This window comes from Branchiostoma belcheri, unplaced genomic scaffold (genome assembly GCF_001625305.1).
Source record: "Branchiostoma belcheri isolate BF01 breed outbred unplaced genomic scaffold, Haploidv18h27 scaffold273, whole genome shotgun sequence".
NCBI lineage: Eukaryota > Metazoa > Chordata > Leptocardii > Amphioxiformes > Branchiostomatidae > Branchiostoma > Branchiostoma belcheri.
Window position 1 is genome coordinate 147704 of NW_017803880.1, and position 11160 is coordinate 158863.

Genomic DNA, 11160 nt, shown 5'->3' on the forward strand with positions numbered 1-11160 from the left:
TTTAGCTATTATCCCATTGGAAGGTGGGCATCATTCCCATCATCCAAATACATGGGTATGTATGGAGGGGACTACTCAGTTACAGGAGGTCAATAACAAACTCTCAAATGATATCTATATACATGTACATGTACAGTATCTAATATGAAATAATTACTAACCTTTTTTACTGGAGTTGACATCCCTTCCATCCCTGTTGTCTTCTGATCCTTCTAGAATGGCAATAGATTAAAGATAGGTGGTGAGCATGGTCGAACAATGGATACATTTGGTGGTGAGCAGGGTTAAGCAAATGGATGACAGTTTGAATCTCTGATTGAAGCATAGCTAACCTGCTTTCTCTTTCTGGGGCTCCTTCTCAGGGGGTTTTCCTCATCATCTCCTCCCTTTGCATCATCTCCTCCCTGTTCCTTTTTGGTCCGCGGACCACGCGGGTTCTTCACCTCCATCTTGTTGCTCAATCTTCTCTTCATTTTCTTCAGAAGAGTCAACTGAAAAGATAAAGTACACAAAAATTGCTGTAAGTACATTAAAAAAAATTCTGCAGGTCTGCACATTTTAAGACATTACACAACTATTGTATGCTCAAAACTTTCACACAGTAATAGTAATAGGACTTACATGAGCTTCCTTTGGATCTGAGCATTCAAAACCCAGACCGGGATGCTTCTCCACCAGCCGCTGAGCAACCGCCGTCAGCTCGGCAACAGTGGGATACCTCCCAAACTCCTTTGTGGTGGCCATCATGACTGCGACCTGGTCCTGTACCAGGTTTCTTAGTGTAGTCTTGTGTACCTCCTTGTCATCCAGCCCAGCCATTTCCACCAGTATGAAGGAGCATGACTGCAGGCTGACTGCTGTCTTTCCACTTGGTGGTGTTTCCTGGGTCCTTGGTTCTATCAAGGACGTTGCAGAAGTGTTGTTCTTACTCTGCAAATACATCACAGGCATGATTAGAAAAAGCGTGAAAAGAAAATTTAAAATACCTGTACAGGGCAACCACCACATCAGTCAGAAATTGGGCTACTGCATCGTGCAGTGTGCTAAATGGGCAGATTCCTTTAAAGTGAACAGTCATGTTTGCATTTGATTTATGACCGGTTTTCGACAGCAACATTGTGATTGTGTACTTTCTAAGATTATATTGAATGTGTCTTGTGACAAAAAGTGTCTTGTTCATCCTTGTTGAATAACCAATTTACCAAATACAATTGTGTTGGCTTAGATTATCTGAAAGTTAGTGACAAACACAATTTTTAACATTTAAATATGCATCTTGCACTCCCAATACATTCTTCAGGACAAAGTAAAAGAAAGGATAAATGAAGGATAGAAACCAGAAAGAAGTATTGGTTGAGTCCAAATGGTGGAAAGATAAATCAGCCTGGCAATGTGTACTTATGGCGTGGAAAGCCACACCAGCCTAACTTGCTGGTTCTCAAATGATGCCAGGAACCCAACATACCTTACTGTTTTCTACCCGGTAATTTAAAGACCCAATTATGTAAGTTCTAAAATATTGAACCTACCATTTTTGAAATGATGTCCCGGACCTGTTTCCTCCTCAAGATGAATCTGGTGGTACCATTCGGGAAGAGCCCGACGATATCCGGCTCCGTTAGATCCAGGAAAGATTCCCGATTTCCCCGTCAATCTCATTTTCTGAAATATATAAAATAAACGTTTCATGTACATGTATGGGAAAGCTGTTTGTCAGAAATGCGTCACAAATGTACAACATGCAATTTCTAACAATGCATTTAGTTTTGCTTATGTAAGTGGAAGTCTAGTGGCCGCGACCACCCCAAGTTGGGTCCACAAACGACCACAACTTTGCCTAAAACGACCGCTTTTTTTTCGCGCGGTCGAGCAGGCAAAGATGGCGCCGAAAAGGTCATGCCGGGTCACAGGGAAAGCTTAATTTGGTAAACAACACATTCTAGCGATATCGGCAAGGTTTGAGATCAAACCTCCTCGTTATCGCTTAAGCTAAATCGGTGTGGATTACGTCACACTGTTAGTTTTTGGGCTGGAAAGGCGAGAACATCGGATTCGAAACGATGCGGTCGGCGCTAACCGACCGGCAGCGGACGTCGGACTGAATCAAGCCGGACGACTCAAACAGAAGACCTATCTGACCTACGTGATTCTACTTGTATTTTTTTTTGCAAAGCCAAATTATACTTCTTAGATGTTGTGTGAGAAATTGAGCGAGACTTAAAAGAAACTACTAACTGGTCGAGGTCGCCAACAAGTTATGACGCAAACTAGTGAGTGACTTTGTTGCTTTTTTCAAGAAAACCTGAGCATTTATAATAATCTTAAATCAACAAAGGGCATCATAACTCAAATAACTTGCATGGGAAAACACTGCTAATATACAGATATATAGCTAAATATTTTGGGGGAAAGGCACACGGTTCACATATGGCCGAACGGCAGTTTGGGTCGGCACCCTGCCGCGTGTCAAGCCGGCCTAAGAGAGGCCAATCAATCAATCAACACCAGGCTGCATTGGTTCTTTCATGTCTAAATTAACAAGAAATTCCTATCTACGGAGAAACAAGCAGGCACGTTAACTTGCAAAATTTATTATCATAAATTAACTTTTTGACGGCCATATAAACACGTTGCTTTCTGGCGAACATTCACTGCGGCAGAACGCTGACGCTCGGGCACTCGGTCTATCTTGACAACTTTTTTTATTTATCCCCGGGGAATGATCATGCAATAAAGTTTCATTTCATTTATATAAGTCAAGGGAAAAAAATTCTACACAAGTAATTATAAATTCATCCTGCTTGGTTGCACTTGGAGGTACCCTGTTCGGTGAGTAATTAGCTATAAATGAAGTAGCAGAACGTTCTGACTTTTGCCTTTCTCAGTCGTTTGCCATATGAATATATAAATTTCGAAATAGCCAACCAACAAACTCTAACCACCGAAACATCTGCTTGGACTTGGAGATTAAATCTCTAACGATAAAAATTATGCACAGTTGATAGAATGGTAACTACTACGTAGCAGAATGATGCCCAGGCTACCAGGCTTCGGGAAGTGGATCATTATACTGATAACATGCCAGGGGAGTTGGAACAGTACCAAATCCCGCGTCACCTTGCCCTCTGTTTGGGTTAAGATGTGGATGAGAAACCTGAGCTTCATCTTTTACCTCCTATATGCTTTCTATTTGCCCCTTGATTAGTCCTTACTTATCTTTCTTTCTTCTTCTCTTCCAATACTTATAAGGCTAGTTTCCCTTCGTCTCTCGCAATTCCAAAGATGAAAAGACTAATTTCATCACTAATATACACGCATTGAAACCCCGGCTCGGGATTAAACGCGGACAAATAAATGAAACTGAAAACTTCTCCGTCTTTAACAGCTTTATTGTATGTCAATCACCGTTAAGGATTCCTTGGATCCCTTCACGTGTTGGGGCGCAATGTCTCGACGCTTAACCTACAACATGCAAATGTCCACTCTGACAGGTGTGTATGCCTCTGAGTCAGGTTCCTGACCCCTAGCCAATTAACTGTCTTTGACATGCTGTTGTTTACGATATAATCAGAAAGAAACTTGTTCCACCGAAAAGATATGTCATGAGTGAAAAAACCGAACTCGATCTTTGTCTCTAATGTCGAGTGTCTTGTCTAAAACAAAGGTCTATAGTCATTACAGTTCCTCTGCTGGTAGAATGTCCCCACACCGCATTGTCCCCGTGTGGCAGCTTCGGCTGGCTTTCTCGTCTCGTCCCGCCGCTCGACTTGCGCCTGCAGGATAGCTGCTGGCGAGGCCTCATGGCAGATCCTGTCCAATCTCATGTATCTTCTGGCTGTTGCCTCGCTCCTCCAGCCTACGTGGGACATGAGAGCGGTCTGGTCCGCCCCTCCTAGCGCCATCGTGATAGCGCTAGCTGTGCGTAGGCCATGGAGTGTTTCTCCCTCGTAACTGCCCATCTCCGTCAAATATGCTTTGAAACGGCTCTGAGCAGCGTCATATGTGAACGGTTCGTTCACTACTTCTCCCGACTTGCTAACTGTTCTGAACAGGTATCCCCTATTGAGGGACACATTTAACGCTTGGGCGATCCTGATGTACGCACGTACAGCTTGGACTGAAAACATCGATCTATCTTTGCCGGCTAGTACTGGGAAAGTGTTCGACGTTCCGTCTCTGAGCGTTTTTCCGAATGTGTGGTTGAACAAGATCCCCTCGCCCTTCGGTAGCCAAGCCAGCTCTTCGGATTTGCACCTTCCCAGGTCTGATGCTCTGTCCGCCGCGAAGAACATCGTTTTAAAGAAAGCTTGGTCACGTGCCAGGTTGAAAAGGGTGACACCTTTTATCTCAGGATTCTCCATCTTCTTCTTTATGTGCCCACATATGGTTGACAATTTCTCGAAGAATACAGGTTGTGCTTGCGTGGGTTGTACCAAAGCGTCGGCCTGCTCCGCTTTTGTTACCCTCAGGTATTCCCGCACCTTGGGAGCCGCTGCGGGGTTTCCTGTGCCTATTGCGTCGTTCCAATCTCCTCCTCTCCCGGAGTTGGCAAAGATTGACCTTAGTTGACCTATTAAGGAATCAACCGTTCCCGCTGCTAATCTTCGTGGACAGCCACATCCCGTCGCTTTCTTGTTCCCATAGTTCTTACAGTTCTTGTTACGGACTGTAGTTTTTCCCCCTTTGTCTTTCCAAACCAGGAAAGCGCACACATCTTTAGGGGAGGCCGTGACTAGATCCTTGGGAGGATAAATGTTACCCAAGAAATCTACCAACTCATTCTCTAATGCCGCCTTTTTCTTCCCGTAATCTGTGTTCTTCGCCATGTTGTTCACCTCGTCCAATCTCCTCTTAATTTTCTCTTCGTCTATGTCCATGCTCCTCCTAGGAGGTGGGAAGGGTCTACGCTGGTAGGCGCACATCTGACACTGTCTGAAGTCATGATCGTTGGGGTGATGACATTCTGGACAGGCTGCTGCCGGCTTCCATTGACGTGGCACGAGAGGTAACGGCTGTTGACACGGGCGAGAAGAACAGAAGTGTCATTTCACACTATTACTGACAATGGGATGGATTAATGTACATTCTTACTGGTTATTCTAAACCTCACGGGTGCTCTACTCTTACAGCCCAAAGTTCATACTTGAACACTTTTCCCGGTCTGAGTCCCTTTTTTGAAGGGAAATGCAGGGCTGATGTGCTTCCCGCCTCCGAGATCTTGATAGCCCTGGTCGATGCTCCCAGGAGTGTCGGCCACCACAGTCGTGGGGATAGCTTGGGGACTACTATAGTGACGTTAGCTTTCTTCTGTATGAGAAAACTCACTACTGCGCTTGTCATATTAATAGGCGGGAACACGTAGGCGTTCTCAACGTGGCCTTGTGGGGAGATCCTGGGGTCGTACCTGAACATGTCCACCCCTGCCGAGTTAGGGGTCGGATACGGGGTGTAGTGCCTCAAAGGTCTCCCCAGGCGGTCTGACTGCGCGTTCGAGTCCAGAGCCATGAGGTCCACTGTGTGACCTGCCGTTCCGCCGAACTCCGCTTGGAGGCGATTCCACAGATGTGGTGCCAGCTTACAGTCTGTTTTCGTTAACTGCCTTGAGGGGCGGTCGGCCTCATTTTCTGATGTCTTGACGTGTTTCATTGTCAGCGAAATGTTTAACGCCACGACAGTCTCGAAATATGCTTGATCTCTTCGTTCAAAGACAGGGAGCGGGCTCCGCTACCCTGCCATGCGTCCACCACTGCCTTGTTGTCTACCCTGACTGTTACTCTTGAATTTTTTATCCACTCCCCTGTTGATTTGAGTGTTAAGGCAACTGCTCTGGCTTCTTTGCAGTTGATATCCGCTGACGTCTCGTGTTCTTGCCAGTAATCTCCTAATTCCAGATCCTCTTCCGGGGCTGTGAGTATGCCCTGTGCCGTGTAGCACCGCCCCCCATTTGTATCCTGACGCGTCCGTTGCCATGGAGATGGCCGTGTGTCTTTCGTCCCGCCAAGGGACAGGCTCTACCCCTGCGTCTACGAACCTCCAATGTTCGATTTCCGACCGGGCGCCATCCGTCAGCTTTGCTCTTGATTTTCCTTGTCTAGACATAGTGCCGATCATGCTGTTGCATTGTCTCGTGTATATACGTGCTCCCGGAACCATCAACGCGAAAGAGACACACTTCCCGACGAATTTTTGCAGGTCGAGAATGGAGACTGTAGGGGATGTCAGGATCGCTTCCCGCACAACTGCGAATTTCTCCTGCTTTTCTTCCGGGAAGAAGAAGGCCGCTTTGGCCGAGTTCAATCCGCAACCCAAGTGGACTAGGATCTGCGTCGGAGCGATGATGCACTTCAGGAGGCTCAGGAAATATCCTGCTCTCGTCAGCAGGTCACACATGACGTAGCTCGCCACCTGAGCTTTCTGGAAGTGTGTCGGTTGGAAGGGCAGTTTACGTATTACCTCAAGTTCGCCGTTAAGCCTGTCGTCGATGTACAGCATTGTCGGAACGCCTAGGTGCCTAGCGTAAGACGAAACCAGGGTCCCCGTAGTGTGATATACGTACGCACTTCCCTTCACAATGCCAAAGTGTTGTGTACAAAGAAATAACCCTTAAACTGGAAACCGAAGTACTTCCGGCTCTCTTCCGATAGCTCGATGTGCGAGTATCCACTTTTCTCGTCAGTGTGGGTCATGTAACCCCCTTCCGTTAATACTCTAGGAGCTTCAGTGATAGAATCTAGCTGAAAAGGGCAGTCTTTTGTCCACTGATTGAGGAAACGCCCGTCCCAGCATAGCCTCGGTTTCGACGGCTCCACTGTTAACGGAAGCACCAAGTGCGGGGGTTCACATTGGCCTACCTTCCCCCACAGTCCGATGGACCTGTCTTCTAGTCTGTTCATAATCTCCGAGGTGACAAACTCCTCGTGTCCGTAGCAACTTCTCGCGTTTGGGAGGGTGATTGGAGGGGGGGTAGCGGACTTGTAGGCCTGTCCTTTAAACTCCCCTTCGAAAGGAGTGAAAAAATCACTAACTCGGACCTTATTAACAATCCAATCGAGGACTTCGGGACCTTTGTCTGAGTATTCTGCTAACTCTCTCCATACCTCTAGGTTGTTATGCAAAGAACCCGCTATGAAATTTTTTGGGTCCCGGAAAGGGAGTGAAGTTGAGTCGGCTTGTTGGCGGAAAAGCACTGCCTCTTCGGCCTTTATTGGCGGTACCTGCTGTGTCTCCAAGGTTCTCCTTCCCACGTTACCCACTTCGTATCCGGATTAGAGCGAACTTTTTTTTGGTGGGGGTCGAAAAATGCTGTTGGGGGATTGGCACACCGAATCGGGGAGTATTCCTGGGTGGAAAAATACAAAGTGCGGTTCACTTTTATGCCAACATACAAACCTAGTGTTTGTCTCGTTTAACTTATAAGGGATGGCTGTACTGCCCTGTTTGTATGTGTTGTGAATATTAAAAAACTCAATAGTCGAAACTGAAATGCGGGTGACCTTTTTGCTTGTTTTGCGTTAGTTGTCAAAATCGGGTTGAACGTTCTAATTACCCCACTCTGTCTGGGGAAGCGATAGGTGTTTCTTGATGACCGAGCATTAGCATATTCATAGATTCTACCGATGGTCTATAATTCAAACTATAACACCAAATACCTCCACAACACATTGCCACATATAGGTTCAATTTTTTATTGGAAAATCCTCGGACACAGCTATGACAAACCGACAACTATGAGCTACAGATGTTAGGCCTCGGGGGAACACTTTCAATGGCCTTCCGCTTCTATTAGTTTACGACATCTGTATCCAAAACGGTGTACATGGCATATGTGAGAGAAAATACGGGACGCTGGCGTAGCTAAGGACGTCAGGCCTCAGGAAATACCTTCAATGGCCTTCCGCCTCTCCTATTTCACAGCATGGGTAACTACTAAAAAACGGTGTACCTACATGTATTTAGAAAACGACAAGGGAAAGTAAAATGTTTCGGCTCTGTTCTATGGCGTCGTTCGTCTCTGCCGCTAAACATACTAGACTCTGCGCTACTCCTCCTAGGTGCGGAGGGCCAACTTGCTACCAAAATAAGAGTGTTCAGCAACTGTGTGAAAAACTACCAACTATTTGCTTCAAACTTGACAATAAAATAGCGAGTTCGTTTAGTTCCGTTTCTGGTCAGTTCTCAATTAATTGCGCTTTGGGTGGGGGCAGTCTCGCTGCCAGTGGCCCCGCTCGTTGCAGTTGAAACACTCCTCGGTTCTCTGGGCGTCTCCGCTCCGCTTGCCCGCCGAGTGAGACCTGGGGTGGTTCCATCCCCTCGCGTCTGTGCGGCGCCTGGGTCCCCACGTGCGGGAGGGGGGATGAGAGGGGCCGGCCTTCGGGCCCCAGGTGGCTGCCGGTGCTCGTGCTCTCCCGTGTGAGTAGAAGGCATTCCTGTTGCCTCCCCTGAGCGCCGCGGTGGCCCTCTCCGCTTCTTCGGCGAAGCGGCGTTCCTGCTTCGTCATCACGAACTTCAGCACTTCTCGCCCGATGCCGAAGCTTGTTGTGTTTTTGAGGAAGAACCCCCGAACTCCCTCGTAGTATTCTTTTGCCTTCGCGCTCGAGGCCGTGTCGATGACCTTCTGCAAGGCCCGCTCCAGTCGCTCCGGCTCTGTGTGAATGGTTGGTTCCCTGCAGATGCGCTTGAGTTTTCTAAGTGCACCCTGAGCTCCTTCATCCTATAAAACATCGAGAGAAAATCCGCATTAGGCATTGTTCTCATCATCTTGCTATCGCTCGTAACCGACTCTATCGGATTACCCACACAATAATATATGTGCTCGTATATGAGCCCTTTCCAACTGAAAAGGGACAATCTTACTCCTGCTGCATTCATGAAGAAAACTCCAGTTCGCGTTTCAGGCGAAATTCTTCCATGGAAATGATCCGAAATTTGGAGAAGCCAAATAGGAGGTGTGCGAGGGAATTTGGTATGTTCGTCCCTTTCCGACTGTATTCAGAAGTCGATACAAATCGGCGAGAGACGAAGGGAAACTAGCTTTTTTTTTTTAAATAAGCCCGGGGCTTAGATGTCAAAAACTGTAATTTGGAAATATGCATTTGACAAGATAATTTGTTTGAGCTTCTTGCGACTGAGTGGCTCCCCTCTGGTAAACAGGGACTCGTGCAAGTCGCACTAGGTAGTGAGTTTCTCCATTCTTTGTCAAAAGGCGGTGCCTCAAAGTCAATTGCCAGACTATGCCAGACTACTGTCTCCCCTTCTTAGTATGGGGGCTTTGTCTTAGATATGCCTGGTACCTGTGAAATGCCCGTCGGCGGGAGATGAAACAGCGGCATTTCTTTTCGCAAGAGGACAACACTACCTGCGTGGTGTCATGAAATATTCGGAGCCTTTCGGCTGTCACAATAACAAAGAAATTCTTTTGCATATAGAGTGGTCACCTCTGTGCGAAATGTGGACAAGAACACCCCGGCGTGGGTCTATATTCCTCGTGGTAAATGAATATTCCTTTTAACACGTGCATGACAGTCGGTACCCGCGGTACAAAGCTTTCAAATTTGTGTAAAGAAATCCCAAATTTCGGCGAAAACGACTTCAACGAGCTGCCGGCTCGCGAGAACCAAAATCGTCTGGTTGGAGCAAATTAAACCAAATTTTCAAGACTTCAAACACATGTCGGTCCGCGGGAACCCAAAATCGTTCGGCCTGAAAAAAGTTGACGTGCAAACAAATATCGGCTTACGGGAACCTAAAACCGTTCGGCACGGGTAAAGTTGACGATTTCAACGACTTCAACAGAAAACACCAGCTCGCGGGAACCCCAAAAGTCCGCCCGGCCCGAGCAAAATTGGCAATTTTAGCGACAGAATATCCGCTCGCGGGAATCAAAATCCGTCCGGCCCGAGCAAAAATGGCAAATTTCAACCACAGAATATCAAACATAATGCCAGCTCGCGGGAATCAAAACTCCATCCGGCCCGAGCAAAAACGGCAAATTCCAACAATTTCAAACACAATCGTCAAAGTGCCAGCTCGCGGGAATCAAAAATCCATCCGGCCCGAGCAAAAATGGCAAATTTCAACAACTTCAAACATAATGCCAGCTCGCGGGAATCAAAAATCCATCCGGCCCGAGCAAAAATGGCAAATTTCAACAACTTCGAACATAATGTCAGCTCGCGGGAATCAAAAATCCATCCGGTCCGAGCAAAAATGGCAAATTTCAACAACTTCAAACATAATGCCAGCTCGCGGGAATCAAAAATCCATCCGGCCCGAGCAAAAATGGCAAATTTCAACAACTTCAAACATAATGCCAGCTCGCGGGAATCAAAAATCCATCCGGCCCGAGCAAAAATGGCAAATTTCAACAACTTCAAACATAATGCCAGCTCGCGGGAATCAAAATCCGTCCGGCCCGAGCGAAAATGGCAAATTTCAATAACTTCAAACATAATGCCGGCTCGCGGGGACCCAAAGATACGCCCGGCCCGAGCAAAAATTGGCAAATTTCAAGGTCAATGGTTCACGGGGAAAACATAAAAACAGAAAAGGCAAATCGGAAAACGCAAAAACTGCTCTTGACTGTAGGGGAATCCTACGTAAATGGGGGGAAAATATACCAACCTCCAATTCCTCGCCGCTCTCGGCGTCCGAAGAGTCCGTGGTGGCGGCGGCGGCCGAGGGTTGTGCGGCTTTTGCTTTCTTAGTGGGTGTCGGGGTGTCGTTAGCCGGCGGTGTGGGGCGCTTCTTACACTGAAACTTTACACTGAAACTTTATTCATCAAAACAACATTGCAGGCTGAAACAGCCTGAATTGTGTTGCAAGTCACATGTAATTCCATATTAATAATAACAATTGTAACATTTTAGCGTTAAAAAGATTTAGTGTTATAAAAGAAATATCCGATAATGACGTATTGTATAAAATATCGATAACACATTAAAATATAGACAATAATTGAGTGGAACAAGTTAAGAATACAAATACAAGGAGGCAATAAAATTTTTTATAAAAGTCTATAGTGTCCTTCAGATTTTAAAAAGTCTATAGTGTCCCTCACTGCTGCAGGATGTTGAGTGATCTGGGGATAAATGATTGTCTATGTCTCTCAGTACGGCTAAGTGGTATCTTGTAGCTGGAAGTCTGACGGCGTAGTTGGTAGG

General features: G+C 46.6%; 2 protein-coding genes across 2 annotated transcripts in view; both read right to left on the reverse strand.

Annotated features, from left to right (window-relative positions):
- Nucleotides 1-3200: 3200 nt before the first annotated feature.
- On the reverse strand, nucleotides 3201-7662 carry LOC109472411. Its single transcript, XM_019772181.1, has 5 exons — nucleotides 7650-7662; nucleotides 6852-6997; nucleotides 6138-6414; nucleotides 5326-5543; nucleotides 3201-5012 (listed from the first exon to the last, which is right to left on the reverse strand). Exons 1-5 carry the CDS (start codon nucleotides 7660-7662, stop codon nucleotides 3654-3656), a joined length of 2013 nt encoding a protein of 670 aa, XP_019627740.1. The 3' UTR covers nucleotides 3201-3653.
- Nucleotides 7330-11160, reverse strand: part of LOC109472412 — a 4064-nt gene continuing 233 nt past the window's right edge. The window contains exons 2-3 of the mRNA XM_019772182.1: nucleotides 10621-10749; nucleotides 7330-8710 (exon numbers count right to left, since the gene is read on the reverse strand). Coding sequence (XP_019627741.1) covers nucleotides 8180-8710; nucleotides 10621-10749 — 660 coding nt within the window. The 3' untranslated portion in view covers nucleotides 7330-8179. The remainder of the gene's footprint in view (nucleotides 8711-10620; nucleotides 10750-11160) is intronic.

Excerpts from the sequence above, each read along its gene's own strand:
- LOC109472411 (XM_019772181.1), bottom strand. Across the intron at positions 5,544-6,137 it reads GTTGATGGTTCCGGGAGCAC|CGGAGTTCGGCGGAACGGCA; the intron begins GTATATACACGA and ends ATCGCCTCCAAG. Across the intron at positions 5,013-5,325 it reads TTAATATGACAAGCGCAGTA|CCGTTACCTCTCGTGCCACG; the intron begins GTGAGTTTTCTC and ends CCGTGTCAACAG.